Here is a 22186-nt window from a genome sequence, read left to right as displayed (position 1 = left end):
AATTATCTTGGTTAATCTCATCCATTAATATCCACTGGAATGGTTAGGTGGACCAATGGTCCTAGCGATTTCAATTAATCATTGCATATTCAGTTATTGGTTACCCTTGCTTTTATTTTCTTTTTCTATTTTTAATTTTTAGTAGTTCTTATTGTTGGATCTGAATTTCGGTTGTCCAAATAATTAAGGAAGGCTGTAGTTCTACTACTTATTTTGTTAAATCCTCGTGGGAACAATATTTTTTATACTAATTGATAACTAGTGCACTTGCAAGGGTTATAATTTTAGCTATCAATACACGGTTCTCATGGTATTATCAATGGTGTTGGCTAACCAGGACAGGGCATCGGTGTTGACCTCAACGTTCTCTGATCTCGGAATTTGCTTGATGAAGTGTGACTGAAAGTTGAGCAGAGCCTCTCTTACTTTGGCTAAGTAGGCGATAATGGTTGGTTCATGAGCTTCGTATTCGCCTGTGACTTGATTGACCACGAGCTGGGAATCACTGTAGATGACGATATGCTTGGCTTTCACTTCCTTGGCTAAAGCTAGCCCAGCTATTAACGCCTCATACTCCACTTCATTGTTGGATGCCGCGAATGCATACTCTAGTTTTGTACCGCTTGGGCCGTATAGAACGATTCCGGCTCCGCTGACCTACTGGTTTGACGAGCCATCTACATGAAGGATCCAGGGCTCCTCATCCCAGTTCGTGCTCGGCCTAACTAGGAGAGATGCCACACTGGTTGCTACTTCACGGTGCTCAAGCTCAACCGGCCTGGGAACTTCAGGCTCGCTTGAGCTGGGGTCCTCGTGTTCGACTGGCCGGGGGACTTCGAAGCTAAAAGTGCATTCCACGACGAAGTCTGCTAAGGCTTGGGCCTTGATAGCAGTTCGCGGCTTGTATTGGAGGTCGTACTCGCTGAGCTCAATGGCTCACTTCGTCATCCTACCGGAGACCTCGAGCTTGAGCAGAACTTGCCTTAGAGGTTTGTTGGTAAGGACGATAACAGTGTGAGCTTGGAAGTACAGACGAAGCTTCCAGGCTGCAATAACTAGTGTATAGGCCAACTTTTCTATCTTTGGATACCTCGTCTCTGCTCCCTGCAACACTTTACTAACATTGTAGATAGGTCGTTGGACCTAATCTACCTCTTTTATCAGTACTGAGCTGACCACCTCGTCACTTGCCGAGAGGTACAACTCTAAAACATCGCCCTCCTCGAGCCGGGTTAAGACCAGTATACTAGCGAGGTACTTTTTGAGCTCGTCGAACGTGAGTTGGCACTCTTTGATCCATTCAAAACCTTTACTTTTAATTGCCTTAAAGAAAGGCAGGCAGCGATCTGCCGACTTGGACATGAAGCGGCTCAGAGCAGCTATTCGGCCATTCAACCTCTGAACTTCCTTCAGTTTCCGGGGTGGTCCCATATCTGGGATGACCTTAATTTTATCTAGGTTGGCCTCAATGCCACGCCGGTTGACAACATACCCTAGGAACTTACCCGAGGTGACACCAAAGACACACTTGCTCGGATTTAACTTCATATTAAACTTATACAAAATTTCAAAAACAGAATGCAAATCTTGTATTAATTCATGCGAAAATTGGGTTTTGACGACCATGTCGTCAACATAACATTCTATTTTCTACCAATAAATGGCTTAAACAATTTATTTACAAGTCTCTGAAAGGTTGCCCCAACATTTTTTAATCCAAAGGGCATGACCTTGTAACAGTACAGGCCAAGCTTGGTTATGAAGGCGATCTTTTCTTCGTCAGTTGGGACCATCTTGATCTGGTTGTAGCCCGAATAGGCGTCTAGGAAACTCAGCAACTCATGCCCTGAGGTCGCGTCCACCAGACGGTCGATCTTGGGGAATGGGAGGCAGTCATTTGGGCAAACTCGGTTCAGGTCGGTATAATTGACGCACATGCGCTATTTACCATTGGCCTTTTTTAACAGAACGGGGTTGGCCACCCAGCTCAGGTAATGGACTTCTCTTATAAAGTCGGCTGCAAAGAGCTTCCCGACCTCCTCGCCGACTGCCCTCCATCACTTTGGGGCTAAGTTGCATTTCTTCTGTCTAACAGGACTAATAGTTGGGATCGCAGAGGCTCCTCAATGGAAGCACTGATCTGAAGTGTCCAAGCTAGGTCCTCTGTTGATGCCGAGATGGAGAGAATCTCTTTCGTAGGTGCAGCTCTCTCCTCGCGTTGCTCCATAGGTCGCTCCAGCTCGAGGTCATCGGCCACCTTGGCTTTCCCTTTGAGGGCGGCGACATAGCATTTACGAGACTCAAGCTAGTTACCTCGCGCTATCCCAATTCCGAAGTCCGTGAGGAACTTCGTTGCCAAATAGTAAGTGGAGACCACCGCACGTAGGGCATGGGTGATTGGCCGTCCTACTATGGTGTTGTATGGGGAGGGGGTTGTGACCACTAAGAAGTTGTGGTTGAGCCTCACTATGCTAGGCCAGGTGCTGACTTCCACAGGTACTGTAATCCTTCTTAGGGGTCTAACAGCCTCACTATGCTAGGCCAGGTGTCGACTTCCACAGGTACTGTAATCCTTCCTAGGGGTTTGACTTCCTCTCCATTGAAGCCTACCAGGGGAGTTTTTGTGGGCTTCAGGTCACTTTCTTGGAGCTGGAGTTTGTCAAATGTTGCTTTGAAAAGGATATCTGCCGAGCTGCCTGAGTCGACGAGGACACGCCTGACTTCAAAGTCGTTAATCTTTACCTTTATAACGAGCGCATCATCATGGGGATAGTGGACCCTGCATGCATCATCCTCTATGAAGAAGATCAAGTCCTCCGTCCTTGGCCGCTTCGGGGGATTCTGCTCTTCCTTGGTGGCCTCGCGAGTTGATGCCCAAGCTACAGCTGAGGTACAACCCGCAATGACCGAACCTCCGACAATCATGTGGATAGTCCCCCAAATTGGTCTCTCTTCAGGGGGCTACCTCTGCGGTTGTTTTGCTTGCCTGCTAGATTCGAGAGCATCTCTACTCTGCTCCCCTTGCCGACCTGCTTTATTATTATTATTATTTTGTACAAAATTTCTTAAGTATCCGCGACGGATGAGCTCCTCTATCTCGTCGCGGAGATTTTTACAATTTTCGGTACTATGACCGTGGTCTTTATGGAAATTACAATACAAATTCTTATTTCTTACACTAGGATCTGCCTTCAGCCGAGGTGGCCACTTCACATACGGGGCGTCCTTGATTGCCATAAGGATCTCGGTCTGCTTCACGTTCAGGGGGTGTAGTCCGTTCTTTCAGCTGGCGGAGCTCGGAAAGGCTGACTCAGCCTTGCCCCCCGAGCTGGGTCTTTCTTCTTCTTACCATCCCCTTGAATCAAGGATTCACCTTCCCTTTTTCTATTCTCGGGTGCACTTACGTTTTTTTTTTTCTGGTTGATCTCGTCCTCCATCCCCATAAACTGATCCGCGAGCTTGAGGAACTTGGTCACAGTCTTGGGCTGATTAACAACCACGTGCCACTTGAATTCTTTGTGGGTAATGCCTCGCTTGGCCGCGGTGAGCCAAACTACGGGGTCCAGGTCAGGTATTTGCAAATAAGCGTCATTGAACCACTTGATATAACTCCGAATGGACTCCCCTTCCTTCTAGACTATGCCAAGGAGGCTCTCCTGAGTTCTCGGGCACCTCTTGCTAGTGACGAAATGAGAAGTGAAGACTTGCAAGAACTGCGCCCAACTTTTTATTGATCCGGGCGTGAATTCTGGTACCATGTGCGGGCCACTCCTTTGAAGGTGGTGGAGAAAGCCACGCACATGCAGGATTCACTGGCCCTTGCCAGATGCATTTGGGACTGGAAGGCATCAACATGGTCATTCGGATCGAATGATCCGTCATACTTATCCAGGGGAGGAAGCTTGAAGTCTTTTGGCATAGGAACATCAAGAAGTTCTGAAGACAGGGGGGGGGGAACTGAAAGGAGAGGAGTAGCTTTTACTTCACCTGAGCTTACCTCCTCCTTACCCTTGAGCTCGGGCAAGTCGCGAGTGTTAGTTCGGTGAGCTCGTTGGCGACTCTGCTGTTGCTTCGCCGGCTCGAAGTTGGTGCTGCTTGCTTCAGTGTTACTAAGCTCGATGAGCCCAAAGAGGGGCTGGGACTACTGATGATAGCTATGAACCGAAGGGCCTTGCTTGTAATCCGCGGCTAGGACCTCAAATTGATTTTCGGCGAGCGAGAGCTCGAATTGAGAGTGCTGAGGCGATGCGGGCCTGATTGGCTGGGAGGCCCCCAACCTGCCTATAGGCTGCAAAGTGAGGGTGACTGGTCTCTCCTTCCTACGTGGGACGGGGCTTGGCTCTTGGAAGGATTCTGGTTTTGAGAGGTCTCTCCCCGGCGAGGACGTTCGCTCCGACGGGGGGCTTTGCTTGCTGCGTGACCGGATGCTGAGGGGGAAGCGGCTGCTAGGCCTGAGGCAGTGGAAGAAACTGCTGTTGATACTGGTACTGAGAAACTTGATGTAGCACTTGCTGCTGATAGAGTTGAAATTGCTGGAACTGTTGCATTTGAGCTTATATAGCTCACATGCACTGCACCAGGTCTTCAAGCTGGTTTTGGTTGGTCACTGGGGGAACAATAGAAGGTTCAATGAAGGTTGTTTCAATTGTGGAAGGGAGCAGAACGTTCACAGGTGCCATTGCCTGAGGCACATTTAGGCTGGGAACTCCGTCCACAGAGAGGGGGATGGTGAACTGTCCAATGCAGACAGTGGGGAGCTGAGGTCGCTCCCTAGAAGCGTTCTAGTCGGCACCTCGTCTAGCATTGCTAGAGGAATTCATGAATGTTGAGTTCTTAGAGAAAGTTGCAGAGATTAGAGGATGGTTTTTTGAAGCGTTCCCACATACGACACCAGATGATGTAGCGCGATCCGGGCACTCCTAGTTGACAGACGCCTGGCTCCTACCTGGCGACGGATGGTACCTGAGAAGAGGAAGGTGAAGGAGTCCCGGGGAGCTCGCCCGGTGGGAATACTCCGATGCTTAAGTTAGAACTCTGAGAGCTGTAGGAAATGCAAAGAGAGCTGAGAGTGCAGATAGCGCTAGATCAGTTCAATTACCTTCGCCCCTTGGAAATTGTGGTCCTTAAATACTAGTTGTTCTGTCAAATCGGGTGTAACCGCCACTGGCCCTCTGTCACAACTGTTATTCGCCAGGGTTGTGCTTGTAACCGTTGTAGGATACTGGCCCAATCGGATGAGAGACGTGACCTGGGAAGGATAGACACGTTGTTGCCTGTCGAGAGACGTGGGCGCAGCCCGCTGTGTTGGCAGGTAATGCGTCGTCAATCAGGAGACGTGGTTGTAGTTTGACGGGTATGGTCTTGTCAGATAAGAAGCTTCCTGAGGACGCCGCATCGCTTGATAGCGAGCTACCTTGTAACGAGCTGCTGGGGTGTCTCGAGGTGACCGCCTGATGCCTTCGAGGCAGCCTTACCAAAGGGTTGTAGCGAGCTAATTGTCCAAGCTCGCAAGCTGAAATAGCTTGGAGTGTTCCTCGTCTAGCACACTAGTGAGCTCGAGTTCGCTTTGTAACGAGCTGACTCGCGAGGGTTTCAGTGATCTCGTTACATCGGGTTGTAATCAGGCTGTCATGCTGAGCTGTTGCTTGTGTTAAGTCATGTCCATATGTCGCCTGCTTAGGAGGTCAGGTCAATTAGTAAACGGAGGAAAGCACGATGATCGTCTTCTTCGTCTATTAAGAGTGGGCGTTAGAAATAAGGAAATGCGGAAGGTGACATAAAAGGGAGTTATGCGGAGATTTGGTGCACAGGCAGCCAAAACCCGGATTGGCTAGACTGTGTGTTTCAAAACCGTTGTTTTTAAATGATTCTACAAGCCTTGCGCCATCACCAATAGCTTCCCCGACAGCGCTACATGCACTAAAGCCTTTGTTGTCCGTCAGAGTCTCGGATTCTATACCCTCCGGAGGAGGACCTAATCTGAGGTTTAAATCGATATAAAACCCTTGCTTGGTTGAGAACAAAGCCTTAGTCATTCCCGTGGAACTATTGGCCTCGTGCTCTAATCCATCGTAGAATTGAGGGTTCAATTACAGGGGAGTTACGTTGAGATTTTATAGATTAAATAGGTTTTAAGAGAAAAAGGAAAAAAAAAAAAGAATATAAAAAAAGTTTAGTGGAGTACTTTGATAATTTAACGTTTTTTATCATCTGATTTAAGGGTTAAGGGGGGGTTTTGTCTAACGGCTAAAGTTTAAAAATGTCTTTGTCGCAAAAAATGTACAAAGGGGACTTTATCACTGGGGTTTTTGTAATTTACCCTTATTTTTTTTAAGAAGAGTTTTGATGAATTATGGGAGGTTTTTATCTCATGATGCCATGATATCACTTAGGACGGGAGGTTTTAGTCTAATTTGAAGAAAAAGGAATATTTTTAATATTTATGAAAAAATTCAGGGGAGGCTTAAGTCATCAATGAAGATTCATCAACCCATACACTGATAGTTGAGATCTGTAGCTTCTCTTTCCGTCTTTCGTAATATGAGTATCACTGTGGTCTGTCCCGTCTTTCGCCAACTCCTTATTCGTTAAAATTCCAAGCTTTTGAATTGAACGCTTCGCAGCGCAGCACTCGACTCTTTTGGTCTTGTCTTGGTTACTCGAATTGGATTTTAAAATGCAGATGCGTTGCCATGCGATTCTCAACGATGCTGCTTTCAACTTGCAACTCCTGCTCCCGCCCGGCCAAAACCGTAGAGCAGAAGGCCATGTCTTTTCTCCAACACTGTAACAAACTCCACCATCTCTACCAACTTCATGCTTTCATCATCAAAACCTCTCTGGATTGTAACAAGTTCATCATCGCCAAGTTCTTGCGTCGGTTCTTTTCGTCTTCTTCCACCTCCTCTGAAGCCTTACCTTACACCCGTTTGCTTTTTGACAGTATCCCTTACCCTGATACCTTCATTTGGAATACCATGATCCGAGCTTACTTAGATGCCCACAACCCCAGGGAATCCATCTCCCTTTTCTTCCAAATGCAACTTCAACTGCGCATACCAGTAGACAGTTTCAGCCTTTCTCTTGTTGTCCAGGCATGTGGTAGATCCCATGATACTTGGAATGGTTTCAGGGTCCATACCCAAATTCTGAAACTTGGCTTCTCTTCTGATTTGTTTGTTCAAACGGCTCTTATCGAAATGTATTCGAAATTTGGTGATATGGTTATTGCACGGAAGATATTGGATGAAATGAACGAACCAGATTTAGTTTCTTATAATGTTCTGTTGTCAGAGTATGTGAAGGCTGGGGAAATTGAATTAGCACGTGAGTTGTTTGATAATATGCCGAATAAAGACTTGGTTTCTTGGAATACCATGATTCATGGGTATGCAGCACATGGTAGTGTGGCATCGGCAAGAAAGTTGTTCGATGCATGTATCCAACGGGATTTGGTTTCTTGGAGTTCAATGATTTCGGCCTATGCTAAAAGCAGGCAATCCAATGAGGCATTGAGGCTATTTCACGACATGCAACTGGCAAAGGTAATGCCTGATGGAATCACCATGGTTAGTGTCTTGTCTGCCTGTGGTGACATAGGAGCCTTGGGCATGGGCAAGATGGTTCATGAGTACATAGAGAGAAGTGGTATTAAGATTGACGTCAAACTTGGAACTTCTTTAGTGGACATGTATGCAAAGTGTGGGGACATTGACAACTCACTCAAAGTCTTTAGTAAGATGGATGTTAAGGATGTTCTCACTTGGAGTTCCATGATCATGGGACTTGCGAACCATGGGCTCGGAGAGGTTGCATTGGATTATTTCTTGAAGATGACAGAGGAAGGAATTAATCCAAATGACATTACATTTGTTGGTGTGTTAACTGCATGCAGTCATGTTGGGCTCATCAGCAAGGGATGGGCATTCTTCACATCCATGAATGATGTTTACGGTGTCACTCCAAAGCTTGAACACTATGGATGCATGGTGGATATTTTGGGTAGGGCAGGGCATCTTCAAGATGCGAGGGAGCTCATTAAGAGCATGCCCTTTGCACCAGACGCCATTGTTTGGAGGACTCTACTCAGTGCTTGTTGGGTCCACAAAAATGTGGAACTAGCGGAAGAAGCTATACTTAATCTTATGGAATTGGAATCTGATGATGATGGGAACTATGTTCTCCTATCAAATATATATGCCCAAGCCAAGATGTGGAGCAATGTGGTGAATGTCAGGAGGATGATGAGAAGCAGGAGTATCATTAAGGTTCCAGGGAGTAGTTCGATTGAAGTCGACAATACAGTTCATGAATTCATTGCAGGCGACAAATCACACCCTAAGTCAAAGGAGATTTATGAAATGTTGGCTGAGATGCATGATCAATTAGTTCACGTTGGATACAAACCGTTGATATCAACAGTTTTACAAGATTTGAATGACCAAGCAAAAGAGGAGGTATTATCTCATCATAGTGAGAAGCTAGCAATTGCTTTTGGGCTTCTCAACATTGTTCCAGGGTCCCCTATTCGTATTGTAAAGAACCTATGAGTATGTGAGGATTGCCATCTTGGAATTAAGCTTGCCTCTGCAATCTATGACCGAAAGATAATTGTTAGGGACAGAAACCGATTTCACCATTTTGTTGAAGGTTCATGCTCTTGTGGTGACTTTTGGTGAAAGAATTACTAGGATTCACTCATTCAGTGATTGGAGACAAGGGTCTATGCCCTGCTCAGCACCATCATCTGATGGTGGTTGGTTAGTGAAGATAAAGATAGGTACTAGTTATTGCTTCTATACAGCACCAAATTGTTATTCCTTACAGCCTAAAAGGAGAATATGCCAAGTACCTAGAACCTATCTTTCCACAAGATACATTTCATCAATCAAAGCAGGCACCTTCAAGCCCTCGTGTCATCTTGAATTTGGTTCTGTGTCAGATTCAAACATCAGAATTTCTACTTTTTAAGATAGTTTTCAATCAAATCAAAGAAGACCAAATGCAAAAGGGAGAACAACCACCATGATTGATGGTGCATAATCCTTTTTTCTTCAATTGCTTCATGATTGAGAAGTTGCATAGTAATTTCATATTACACTGAGTTAGCAATGGTGGCTGCAGAACTGGGTCATGTGGAAATGAGGAAGGAGATAGAATCTATATATGAAGAGCTTTTGGTACCTTGTATTTTAAGTACTGAAAACCACGGGTGGTAGTTACTTGATTTCATGGTGTTTTTTATTGATGGTTATGCAAAATACATGGATTGAGCTCATAGAAGTATTCTTCAATAAAGTGACAGTATTGGATTACCTCATCTTGGATTGTTTTGATTAATGGGATTGGAATGTAAGACAGCAATCTTCTGAAGTGTATGCCACATAGAAATTTGATCCCCTGAAATGGTATGGTTGACCAGGAGTCTGCATTTACTGCTAACATGGTCAAAGCAAAACCTTGTGACCCAACCAAAAAAAAAAAACTTTCAGTACCATAGTGTTTTGAAAATTGAGCAGATTTGAGCTCATTGATAAGGACATGAAATATGGGGGTCTAAAAACTCCAATTGGTTGATAAGTACAAGACAAAAATATTGTCATGTTGAATTTAAGGATCTCAAGGTTTGAACAGGGTGCTTGTGAGGCCACTGGCCATGCCACGGAGAGCCTGCAGTTCTACTGCTTTGGTCCTGCGCCTTTTTCTGGAAGGACACCAAGTGAACATCTCAACTACTGAGTATCTAGGCATAATGCCTGCATCTCATGTGCCCCATTTGGATGATGTAGATAGAGGAAATGGTTACTTCCTTGTCTCTTCTGATGCAAGTGTTTCCTTTAGCCACAAACATCTAACATTTTCAGATATTTGAATTCTGCTTCTATCAGGCAGTGCATGATGCTATCAATTTCTACAAGGAGAACAACTTTGTAGTGGAGACATTTAAGACTCTTGATTTTTGTGTATTAAAGGGAAAATGCACCTTATATGTGGGTTCACTTCATTGCTTGAACTCCAAGGGATGTACATGGTGAGATTATAATGGAGATCCATGTAACTTGAACTCCAGGCAGCGGGTTTGTAGTTGGTGCTTTGGTGGCAAAGTGTTCATCAGAGTTAGAATATCTTTCACAGGTCCAATGTTTTAGTTGCCTCAATCTATATTGGAGTCTGGGACTTGTCGTCACGTGTTTTGCATTTGATGTTTGGATAATTGGCCGGTGGAGAATATAACCACACAAGCCATCTAATCATGTAAAGTTTAAGATTCTTTCAAACATGGGTGACGACCATGTTTGGAACAGTGCTGCATTGTATGCCGTTTTCTCAGATAATGTTTTGAGATAGTTGTCGATTGCTGCCACATAGGCATTTTACAATGCCACATCAGCATACTGTTGCTAGCGACAGTAAAATAAACGAGAAAACACCTTTCCTGATTTCCAAGGCATGGTCTGAGAAAACGTAAACATAAAACCAAACATCAGGTGTGGTCTGAAAAAGACAGATTTCAGATGTAGCACTGATGTAGCATCGTTTTTGAAGAAAATAGCATTGTTCCAAACACTGGCATGGTATGGCCATATGAGTGGTTTTTCTTTGCATTAGTTACTCCTCCCTAGGGCTTTGGATCTATTATCCACAAATTGTTTCCACATCGATACCCACATAACATGCCGTGTGTATCGGGAATATCTTCCTATAAATGAATGATGAGGGAGATATTCCCAATGTACAGCTATAACTTCTCATGGGTAGGGATGTGGGAACAACAAATGTATTGTCACGTTTAACAAGATGTACCGCCCGATTGCCACCACGTTAACAAATTACGTTTTTTGCCGCACCGTGCAGGGTATACAACATAATTTTGCCTTCTTGTTTTAGGAAACCACATTTTTAACTTTTGTTTGAGAACCAGTTGCAAGTAGTAAATGTCTAAATATAACATTGGGCGTTTCTACCGGTAAAGCTCGTACATTTATTGATAAAAATAAAAAAGTAGACAATATATATCAATACAAGAAGCTCACTGATTCCGAATTCCTGATTTTAATTTCACAACTTACAATTTCGAATAAGGCCGTGATCTCCGTGAAGTTTCACTTTCCGGGGACGAAGTTTGTAGCATAAGCCCATGCATTGTTGGCTGCCGGATCTGCAAGGTGATCGAAGAGGTTTTCAATTGGGCCCTTTCCGGTGACAATAGCCTGTACGAAGAAGCCGAACATAGAGAACATCGCCAGTCGCCCATTCTTGATCTCCTTCACCTTCAACTCCGCGAAGGCCTCAGGGTCATCAGCCAACCCAAGTGGGTCGAAGGCCCCACCTGGGTAAATTTTGTCCAGGCCTTCCCCAAGTGGGCCCCCACCAACTCTGTATCCTTCGACAAAGCCCATGAGGACAACCTGGACAGCCCATATTGCGAGGATGCTCTGGGCGTGGATGAGGTTGGGATTGCCAAGGTAGTCAAGCCCGCCCTCAGAGAAGATCTGTGCCCCGGCTTTGAACCAGACTGCCTCACCGAACTTGACTCCATTCTTTGCCAGGATTTCAGGGAAGACGCATCCGAGTGCGCCCAGCATGGCCCATCGGGCGTGGATGACCTCCAGCTCACGGTTCTTGGCGAATGTCTCTGGGTCAGCTGACAAGCCCGCAGTATCCCACCCGTAGTCGCCGGGGAACTCACCAGTCAGGTACGATGGAGTCTGCTCCGAGAATGGACCCAAGTACTTTGGACGGTCCGGGCCGTACCTATATGGTTCAGTGCCAGTTTGATGTGTGTCAGAATCCGGTAAAGAATCAATTAACTAAACATGTATGAATGAAAGAAGAGGTTATATATAATATTAATATGTTTGTTATTACCAAACAAGGATCTCAGCGACAAAAGTTTACCGATGTGTTGAATTAGGAAGGGAAATTACAAAGATTAAAGGACATCAGTAATATATATACCAGATGCTTTGAGGAGCACTCTTTACTGTGCGACGCATAGAGATGCGACCACCGGAGACACCGACCTTCCGGACAAGCTCATTCTGCTGCTTCAAAGCTGTTTGTCCGGCGAAGGCTGACTGTTGAATCGCAGAGGTTGCCATGACTAGCCGAAGATTCTCGGTTCTTGTTGCTTCCCTGCTGCTTCTCCTTCTCTGTGTTCAGTTTGGTTTGGTGTTCTGAAACTGAGCCTGAGGTAGCGAGAGAGGAAGTGAGTGGGGAGTCTTAAAACAATAGAGAGGGAGATGTTATGGATGAGGATATATACACGTCAGCGCCATTCTATTGGTTCCCGTCTTGGAATTCTAGATATCCATCTTGATTCTTCACGGCAAGACCAATTAAAAGGCCATCGTTAAGCCATGTGGACATTGGAGATCTTGATTGGGACCCACAGTGTTTGGCATCTTTGTCCTTGATCTTCGGTTTTATTTACTCAAATATCCCATACCCATTGGATTATTTGGATGAGGGTCCAACCCAATCAATAACCACCACATACATCCCATTCTTGATAAACCCTTCATTAGACTACCATTCTAAAATCGGGTCCGGATGAGCACCTAATAACTGTGTGACACATGTTTTAGTTAATGTGTCTTTCATTCAAACGTTTTTGTTCTCTTAGATAGAGATTATCTATTATTTTATTATTTTTATTAAAATAATTAAAAATAAAAATAATAAAAAATGAAAACTTAAATGTATTGGGAGTTGGGACTCATTTTTATTTTCTTTTTTCGTTGTTTTTTATTTTTAATTATTTTGACAAAGATAATAAAATAATGGATAATTTCAGTCTAACAGAGCAAAAACATTTGGATGAAAGGCACATTAACTGGGACATGTGTCACACAACTATTATGTGCTCACTCATTGTACTTATCTAACGTGCCTACTACATCTGGACCCTTTAAAATCACCTTTCAGATTTCACATTGGCACCCCACAACACATCAACTGTGTATTATGTATTAGGAATATCTCCCAATGACTAGCAACAAAGATATTCTTAATGCACGTTGAGATGTGCATGTGAGGTGCCTGTGGAAGATGAGAGGCAATAGCTGTTCAGTGGGTTGTGATTTGTGGAACCAATGAAAACATTATTACACACTAGCTTTGTCATGAGAAGATAGATGGAGCTCACAACCATTCAACAATTCACCCATTTTATTCAACAGGTTATATATGGTTTGAAAACCCATTGGGTCAATTTTATGGGTTGGACGATGTATGCCCAATTACATTTACGAGGTCTCAAATCTTGATCTCCCCTTTGGCCAACACCTGTAGAATCACAAAAGTTCCAACCATCCCCAGGAATTAATGATTATGATCGATGATGGATTCCTCCATACACATTCCTCCTCTCTAGCTTTCTTGTGTTGAATAAATTCGAAACCTGACAAAGAACGTAATTGTTGAAGATCATGGAGGTCTTCTTAACCTTCTGATTTATGTCAAAGATGGCATGTCCCTTGAACTGTACTAAAAGAAAAACTGCAATCTAGTACAGAGCTTGTGTTGGGTAATGGGGTCACTGAAACTTGGAGGAGAAGCTTTGAGGCATGTCTGGAGATATTGTCTTTAGAACGTTATTTGCCCCCACTCAATTTTCATTGAGTTTGTTGTTGAGTTATAGGCAAATCCGTTCCCAGGATACAATAGAGCCTTGGGCGAGAATCTACAACTAGTAAAGTTGAAGAGTCTTCGAAGAAACCTTCTGTGAGAATGTAGCAGACTAGAGAGAGAGAGAGAGAGAGAGAGAGAGAGAAATTGAATTTTGTTGTGTGTGAAATGCTCAAGTGATGCTCCTTAAATAGTTTCTGAAGAGTTATGAAAAAAAGGAAGGTGTTAGTTCAGAGAAAAGCACCTTGAATAGTCACAATTTCAAACATTGTAACTGTTTAAAAGGTAGTTACTGTTAACTTTGAATTGTGCCTCTTGATCACACCCGGTCGAATCATGATCGTTGATGAGCATCACACCAAAAAGCCAAAGCCACCCTTCGTGAGCCACACGGGTGCGCACGAAGTGCGAGCAAAGTGCACCTCTAAAGTGCCTCATTGCGCCGCACACACGTGCGCACATGGTAACAAGCCTCCATACTCTCTTCTTCTATTTTTAAGGAGTAAATCAGCTCCTCTTAAAAAAAAAACCCAAAACAAAACTTGTAATTTTCAAATGTGGGACAAGTTCAAAACTGGATTTTGTAAGAGAAAAGCTATTTTCCAAAACAAGTGTGCAGGTGCAATTTCTCATGTAATTGACTAATCAAACCCATTGGATTTTAATCTCTAATCCAACAGCTTGAACCATGCATGATCTTTCTCCACATGACCTTGGTAATCAACGGATTGGTCCCACCATTAACTAGTGGCCTCCATGATAGATTTCGTGTCACCTATTCTATGGCTAGACTCAAGGCACTCGGAGTGTCCACAATTAGGTTCACCCATAATAGTTGAATTGGGGTAATGGGTGCTTCGCCGGAGGCGACTGCAGTGATGAAGTTCATTGCCAATGCAGCGATGTTCTGTGTTAGGTATAGCTGGACAAATTTTTGAACACTGTTGTAACCACTCCTCCCCACCTTACAGTGGTAGAAATGGACGTGAGATTTCTATCCATATGGTAATATCAGAGCTTTCCTTCATCATTTCTGAACACATTTTCCCCATTGAGAGCCCAATATTTGCTCCCATTGAGCAATGGAAGTGTGGTGGGAAAAATCAAAAGGACCAAAAACTATATATACAAGAGAAAAGGAATATAGAATGAAGAGAAGAGAAGAAGATGAAAATTCAACGTACAATAGTTCTTAGCTTCTTGAGCTTGTTACAAAATGTTTCATATTACAAGATATAAAAATGAGTTTTACTTTTATGGTCTAGAACTTTTAGCTCTCAACTCACAAGGCATCCCACTTAATACAGAATACAAAATATAAAAAAAATTACAAAATTATCATTCTTACTTTTCAACACCTCCTTTTAATTTGTAATTTTCATTAGAGATCTAAAATGCTGAATTTTTTAGAAGCTAGGGGCTTGGTGAAGACATCAACAAGTTGATCTTTAGTCTTGATGAACTTCAATTCAATCTCTCCTTTATTAGTTGACTCTGATAAAGTGGTGTCTCAACTCAATATGCTTTGTTCTTTCATGAAAAAACTAGATATTTGGTCATTGCAATAACTAAAGTATTGTCACAATTGAATGTAGTTGGGGACATCTTGCACAAATTGAAGGTCTTTCAAAAGCCTTCTAAGCCAAATTGCTTCACAAGTAGGGATGGCCACAAACCGAGCTTCTCACGAGCTATTCGAGCTCGACTCATGAAAAGCTCAGCTTGGTTTGGTTTAAACAAAGCTTCAAGCCAAGCTCGAGCCTGATATATAGGCTCATTTGCTAATCAATCTGAGCTCGAGTCTAATGAAGCTTGGCTTGTGAGGCTCACGAGCCTAGTATAATAAATAAATGATTTTTTATTATATACATACATACATACATATAAATTTATAATTATTATTTTTGTATGTAAAATAAAAACATTATTTATATGTATAATAATAATAATTGTTTTTTATAATTTTTATTTTTTTTCTATGTAAAATAAAAAATATTTTCATATGTATACTTTTTATTTTTTAGAAAAAAAACTTGGCTTGTAGTTGAGCTCGAGCCGAGCCAAGTTCGAACTTGAGAACTTTGAATTGAGCCGAGCATGGAATCAAATTTCTAGCTCGAATCGAGCTCAAGCCTAACACAGTTTCAGCAAGCCAAGTTCGAATAGCCAAGTATTCAGCTAGGCTCGAATCCACCCCTATTCACAAGATGCACTAGTGGCTGAAATGCATTATGCTTCAACTAGAGAAAGTGTCACAATATTTTTTTTTTTGGATGACCAAGAGATCATTTTACTTTCCAAAGAGAAAACATATCTAGTTGTGCTTTTTCAGTCATCTATAGAACTAGCTCAATCACTATATGAAAATCCAACTAGCTTGTAGTCATTTTCACTTTCATATTTCAGCCCAAAGTTCTTAATTCTTTTCACATATCTAAGTATTCTCTTTGTTGCCCCATTTACTTGGCTTTCACCCTTCTTCTTTTGAAGCTTCTTCAAACTTTTGTGATTCTAATGCAAGAAATGCAATATCACAAGAATCAAAGATTTCTTGAAGTGAATGTACATTTCTTGGTGGAGTATCCGAATCTACACCACTTGGACTTACTTTCCATGGAACTTGGTTACTTGAACTTTAGGGAATCATTCTTGGATTGAAACTTGTTGAGCTTGATCTTCTTGAGTTTGTTGGTCGTGCATTTGATGTAGTTGTATCATGATCATGGTCATTGGGCATCACTTCTTTTTCATCTTCTATAACATATTTTGTTGTTTGTAGGGAATTTTCTCCAAAGTTCCATGCCCCCTCTTCATCAAATATTACATCACTTGAAATTACCAACTCATTTGTAGTTGGATTCATTAATTTTTAACCTTTGGATTCATCACTATAACAAAGGAAGATACATTTCTCACCTTTGCCATCAAACTTTTCTCTCTTCTTTGAAGAAATGTGGGCATAAGCAATGAAACCAAACACTTTAAATGAGCTAACAACAGGCTTCTTTTTGTGCCATGCTTCCAAAGGTGTTTTATTTTGCACCACTTTGGTGGGAGAGCAATTTAATATGTGGACAATAGTATGAACTATTTCAGCTCAGAAATTTTTGGGAAGATTTTTATCTTGCATCATGCTTCATGCCATTTCTACATTGGTTCTATTTCTTCTTTCAACTACCCCATTTTGTTGTGGGGTATGTCTTATTGTCAACTCTCTTTGATGCCTTGTTCTTCACAAAATTTCCCAAATTCTCCCCATGAAAACTCTTTTCCTCTATTAGTCCTCAAAACTTTTAATTTGTGATCAATTTGCTTCTAAATTAAAGCTTTGAATTGAATAAAAGTAGGCAATGCTTGTGATTTTGCATTTAAGAAGTATACCCCGCATCATTCTAGTAAAACCGTCGACAAAGAGAAGATAGTACCTCTTGTTGTTGAATGAAGGTGTCCTCATGGGATCACAAATATCAGCATGAACCAACTCCAATGGTGCCTTTGAATGCTATGATCTCTCTGAAAATGGTACCCTATGATGAGGTGGTAAATTTAAAATATGGATCTCAGTCTAGTCGGCGAGACCTTGGTGGGAGGCCTCCCTTTGTGTCGAGGTCTCAATCTTGGTCCTAAGGTGGCCGTCTCGATCCTGATGAGGTGTGTACGGGTCGGCCATGGCGAGGTGGTGATGAAGAACCCTCAGGGCATGTGAGGTGTATCTGACGTGGTTCCGAGTAGGTCTCTGTCATTTTGGCTAAGGCAAGTCATTGCCTATGTGGTGTTGGGGTGTCATGTGATGATTTTGGGATCACCACATTGCACATTGTCACTAGAGGACCAAATCTACCATCATTAATTGCCCCCACTCCCAAGTTGAGCTTAGCTTGGTGAAGGGAGTAGTTCGCTGCACGTCTTTGGCCTAAAGTGACAGTTTAGCTTTTTTTTTTCTTTTTTTTTGTGCCGACCTAATTTTCTCACCTGAGCTAGAAGAGTCTAAGGGTTAAATGTGGCATTAGGCAGAACATTGCCATCTTGACCATTGGGTGCAGGAGAAAACTCATCAACACGAGGAGAGGCATAACGAGCACTAGCGAGCACTCCGAGGACATCCACCGAGCTAGGGATGTAGGCCTCGAGGAGTTCCATCATTTTCCCGAGTACCTCAAGAGCAGAGTTCATCGTGTTTGCCCTCAAGTGGGCTTCAAACTGTGCCATGCTTCCTTAGGTCGCTCCACTCATAAACTTCTATGTAGGGTCCCTCATGCCAGTCCTCGAGTGGGAGGCTGACAAGGTCGATGCGGAACCCAAAACTGAAGTGGAGGATAGCGGAGAGGGCAATGAGAATGATGCCAATGAGGGTGGTATCGACAAGGACGAGGACGATAGTGCATGTTTGATTGAGATGAGGTGTACTTAGCGTGGGTCAATCATCTGTTGCCATCGTGTTTTGAATAGGTCAGCTTAAAGGAGCCTTAATGCTAAGCACGGTTTGGCTTCCCATTTATAGATTTTTTTTTCGAAGTGTGTGTATCACAAGTCAGTTCATCTAGGTCACCAAAGTAAGTCTCAATCAGATCACCAAAATTTTAACAGGCAAGTTTTCTCTTAGCACCTTGACCTACAGACATCTTGCAACCTCTACAGGGTTGACCAGTGTATTGGTCGTCAACTCCTACAAGAACCATTGAGGGCTCAACTTGCGGGGGCAGCCTTACAGTTTGTTGGTTGTCAACTCTCATAGGAAGTATGGAGGGTTCGACATGCGGGGGGCGCTACACAGTCAGGGTTGGGAGATTTTGTTCGGGTGAGATCTCTAGTGTAGGCTGGGGTAAAGAGCGATCTCTTTGAAAGACAGAGAAGGGTCTTGTGAAAGGGGAAGCGAGGATCTTCTTGGGTTGAGGATGCAGGGAAGATGGGGAGAACTTGAAGTGTGTTCTGGGGTGCTGGGTGACAGGTTGCTCAGGATTGGATGACCTCTGATACAAGGAGGATCCTTATTTATGGAGGGGATCCCAAGATCCTAAAAGGTAGGAGATAAAGATATTCGCTCCATACCGAGGAAGGGAATATTTGATTTACTGCCAATTATTGGATGCACTACTAGGGTATCGCCACGTGTTTCATGAGGATCTTCTCATGGATTGGCTTTCCTTATCCTCGAGATCCCTCATTACTCACATGTGCTACTACCTTTTCGCGTGTCATAACTAATCTTATGTGGCAACGGTGACATCACCGTTTGGCAGTTGGTAATTTGCTGATTCCACGTGGCGGCCCACAGGGTTCTTTGCTATCATGGGTTTGTGTGTGTCCGGCCACACACGATCCTCACCATGGGCTCGGCCTGTTGTCTCTTTTAACCCATCGTCAAGGGTGGGCTCGCAGGCTATGAATTCATCGTGGATTGTAATGGGTGTAGCTTCATTGCACATTGTAGTGGGTATAACTTTATCGCAAGCTCAGGTGAGCTTGGGTCCTTTGAACGGGTCCCTGTGGGGTTTCTTTAGGTTTGGGCACTGACTGGGCTCGGTGGACCGCGATTATCGTGGTTTTGCTTCGTGTATTGCTAGTCCATCATAGAGGTGACAATGTGTCGCAAGTTCATTGCGACATGGGGGTCGATTGCAAGCTGCTTGCATATGTTTTTGTGGTGTTATTCTTGATGTCTGAGTGTTCTTTGAGGATCTGAATGAGCGACATATACCTACAGCTAGAACTTGTTCAGGCTGGATCATTCTGATTCTAGCCCTCTAAAGGGGTTCCTTTGATCCAAGCGTTGTCGTTGTTGCTTGACGGTGCCATTAGGTTTAGATGGTTGAGAACTTAGATTTTGTATAGTGTGTTCCCACAGACGACACCAATTGATGGTGCATGATCTGACACTCATTGCTGGTGGATGGCTCGGATGCTGGACTAAGTAGGTTGCCTAGTTAAGCTGCAAGAAAAGAGAGATCAGTGTTTGAGTTACTTTACTCAGGGTGGGCACTCTGATGCTTAAGTCAACAATAAGTTCTTGGAGAGCTATAAAGAGAGAGCTATAAAGAGAGAGCTAGTATGCTGGAGAGATAAATCATGTGTACCTTTTTTAGGAAGGGAACGCCTTTATATAGGCAATCTATCGTGAGACTTACGAAGCATGCCCGAGATCTCTGGCCCATCTGGTTCAGAGGTGGTTTCACGCTTGGAAGTGGACCCCGCATAAGTGGGTAGTGCTTATCCAGTTGCACCCGTAGCGGGCGGGGTGATAACTGGCTCTTCCAACGTGGCATCGTGATCCCTAGGAAGTTAGAGACAATAGCTTGCTTAAGGAGGAGGTCACCTGATGCGTTAGGCAGGTTGCCAATTGGGTCCCAGTTAGGTCAGAAGGGTCTTGGGGGAGGTCGCCCCTAATTCAGAGGTCCCTAGCTCAATCATGATGAGGTCGCCACCTGGGTCTTCATTAGGTTCGTAGAGATAGGTTGCCTCTTTTGCTGACCTAGTCCTATCAAGATGTTACGCTATCAGGTTGGTGGAGGTAGGTTGCCAGCTAAGTCTCCGTCAGGTCAACGGAGGTAGGTTGCTAGTTGGGTATCTGCCAGGTTGGTGGAGGTAGGTTGCAACCTGGGTCTCTATCAGGTTAACGGAGGTAGGTCACCACTTGAGTCTCTGTTAGGTTGGTGGAGATAGGTTACCTCTTTTGCCATCCTATTCCTGTCGAGATCTTACGTTGTCAGGTCAGCGGTGGTAGGTTGCTAATTGGGTCTCTGTCAAGTTGGTGGAAGTGTAGGTTGGTTGACCACCACGTCATGCAAGTTGCTTCTTGGACCTTAGTCTGCTCAGTGAGACCTCGATGGGAGGTCTCCCTTCGTGCCGAGGTCTCAAGCTTGGTCCTAAGGTGGTCGTCTTGATCCTGATGAGGTGTCTACAGGTCGACCATGGCAAGGTGGTGACAAAGCGCCCTCAAAGGCATGTGAGGCACATCTGATGTGGTTCCGAGTAGGTCTCTGTCATTTTGGCTAAGTTAAGTCATCACCAAGTCAAATCTAATCCAAATGGATCGAATTGGGTCCAATCCAATCCAAATTGAATCAAACACCAAAGTAATATGAGAAATCTAGAAAACATATAAAAAAACTACAACACCTATTGCAATTCAATCTAGTCCAATTAAAATGCAAACGAATTGGATTGAGTCCAATCAAATCCAAACTGAATGAATAAAAGTGCTTTTTTAAAGTGCTTTTATAAAAGTACTTTTAATAAAAGTGCTCTCATAAAAGTGCTTTTTTGAAAGTACTTTCACAAAAGTTCTTTCATAAAAGTGCTTTTATAAAGGTACTTCAATAAAAGTACTTCCATAAGTTTTTTTTGTAAAAGTATTTTTTATAGAAGTACTTCAGTAAAAGTGCTTTTATAAAAGTACTTTCTTAAAAGTTCTTTTATGTCATTTCGTAAAAGTACTTTTATAAAAATGCTTTCATAAAAGTGCTTTTGTAAAAATACTTCACTTTCACAAAAGTACTTTTCATAAAATTATTTGTATGAAGTGCTTTTGTAATAGTTGTTTTATAAAAGTGCCTTCATAAAAGTGTTTTCAGTTTTGATCGGTTTCAAATTGAACAAGGTTTGGCAGAGTTTCCTCAAATAATGAAAATGAGCAAGATGGGGCATGATAATTTTTCATGCTACAGGCTACTCAATTTTTGTACTATGGGAATGATTTTTCATTCTAAAAAGATTGTGACCCTTGGCAAGAATTTTATAACCAAACACTCTAATGTTATTCATTCTTGCCTAGAATGAGCAAGAATTGAAAGAATGAGGCCTAGAGTAGTGAACCAAACATGGCCAAAATGAAGTAAAAGAGAGATAAAAAGAAGTCAAGTCAGAAATAACACACATGGATTATGTGATTCAGCTTTTAACCTATTTCCATGAATAAAGGAGGATCAAGAATCCATTATAGAAAATGATGGAGATTATAGAGTTGAGCAAACCCTCTCTTTAAAAAACTAGGGGTGGATTCAAACCGAGTTGAGATGAATATCTAGAGGTTTAAATAGGTCAGATCATTATCCAATCCAAATCTGATCCTATTTTTGTTGGATTTAGATAACTCTCAGTCGTACTTTTGGATTGGATTGGATCATCAGATCACCCCTTATCCAGTCCAATCTAACCTATATATATATATATATATATATATATATATATATATATATATATATATATATATATTATGTATATAGTTATAAATATATTTACTTATAAAAAAGACATGTATATATCAATAGATTTATTTATAAATATGTTTATATTGTATTTTTGTAATTTTTTTAAATAATTCATTAGTTTTTTCATAATTCGAATAAGATTGGATCATATTCGGATATTCAACATCCTTAATGGGTTCAAATTTGAATCACTATTTGTATGATCTGATTAAATCTTTAGATTGGATCAAATATCGGATTCGAATATACTTTGATTTGAACCTGATCTGATCTGTTTGCATCCTATGAATAGCTATTCGAGCTCGGCTCGCCAATAAACCATCAAGCACAAGCTTAAGATAGAGGCTTGA

At 42.7% G+C, this 22186-nt stretch overlaps 1 protein-coding gene and 1 pseudogene across 2 annotated transcripts; one reads left to right on the top strand and one right to left on the bottom strand.

The window, feature by feature from the left end:
• The first annotated feature begins 6289 nt into the window (after positions 1-6289).
• LOC148878462 (pentatricopeptide repeat-containing protein At1g74630 pseudogene) lies at positions 6290-10339 on the top strand (annotated as a pseudogene). Its single transcript, XR_016102242.1, has one exon. The product of XR_016102242.1 is annotated as a pentatricopeptide repeat-containing protein At1g74630 pseudogene (transcript).
• Positions 10340-10957: 618 nt separating this feature from the next.
• LOC148878461 (chlorophyll a-b binding protein 151, chloroplastic) lies at positions 10958-12190 on the bottom strand. The gene is made up of 2 exons (XM_088955038.1): positions 11959-12190; positions 10958-11754 (listed from the first exon to the last, which is right to left on the bottom strand). Exons 1-2 carry the CDS (start codon positions 12099-12101, stop codon positions 11103-11105), a joined length of 795 nt encoding a protein of 264 aa, XP_088811164.1. The 5' UTR covers positions 12102-12190; the 3' UTR covers positions 10958-11102.
• Positions 12191-22186: the final 9996 nt, after the last annotated feature.

The sequence above is a fragment of the Nelumbo lutea genome, chromosome 1, assembly GCF_056320005.1.
Source record: "Nelumbo lutea isolate HS-2025 chromosome 1, American lotus-T2T, whole genome shotgun sequence".
NCBI classification, from domain to species: Eukaryota; Viridiplantae; Streptophyta; class Magnoliopsida; order Proteales; family Nelumbonaceae; genus Nelumbo; species Nelumbo lutea.
This window is presented reverse-complemented; position numbering and strand designations above follow the sequence as displayed.

Excerpts from the sequence above, each read along its gene's own strand:
- LOC148878461 (XM_088955038.1), bottom strand. The coding sequence starts at position 12,101 with ATGGCAACCTCTGCGATTCAACAGTCAGCCTTCGCCGGACAAACAGCT. Across the intron at positions 11,755-11,958 it reads AGTGCTCCTCAAAGCATCTG|GTACGGCCCGGACCGTCCAA; the intron begins GTATATATATTA and ends TGAACCATATAG.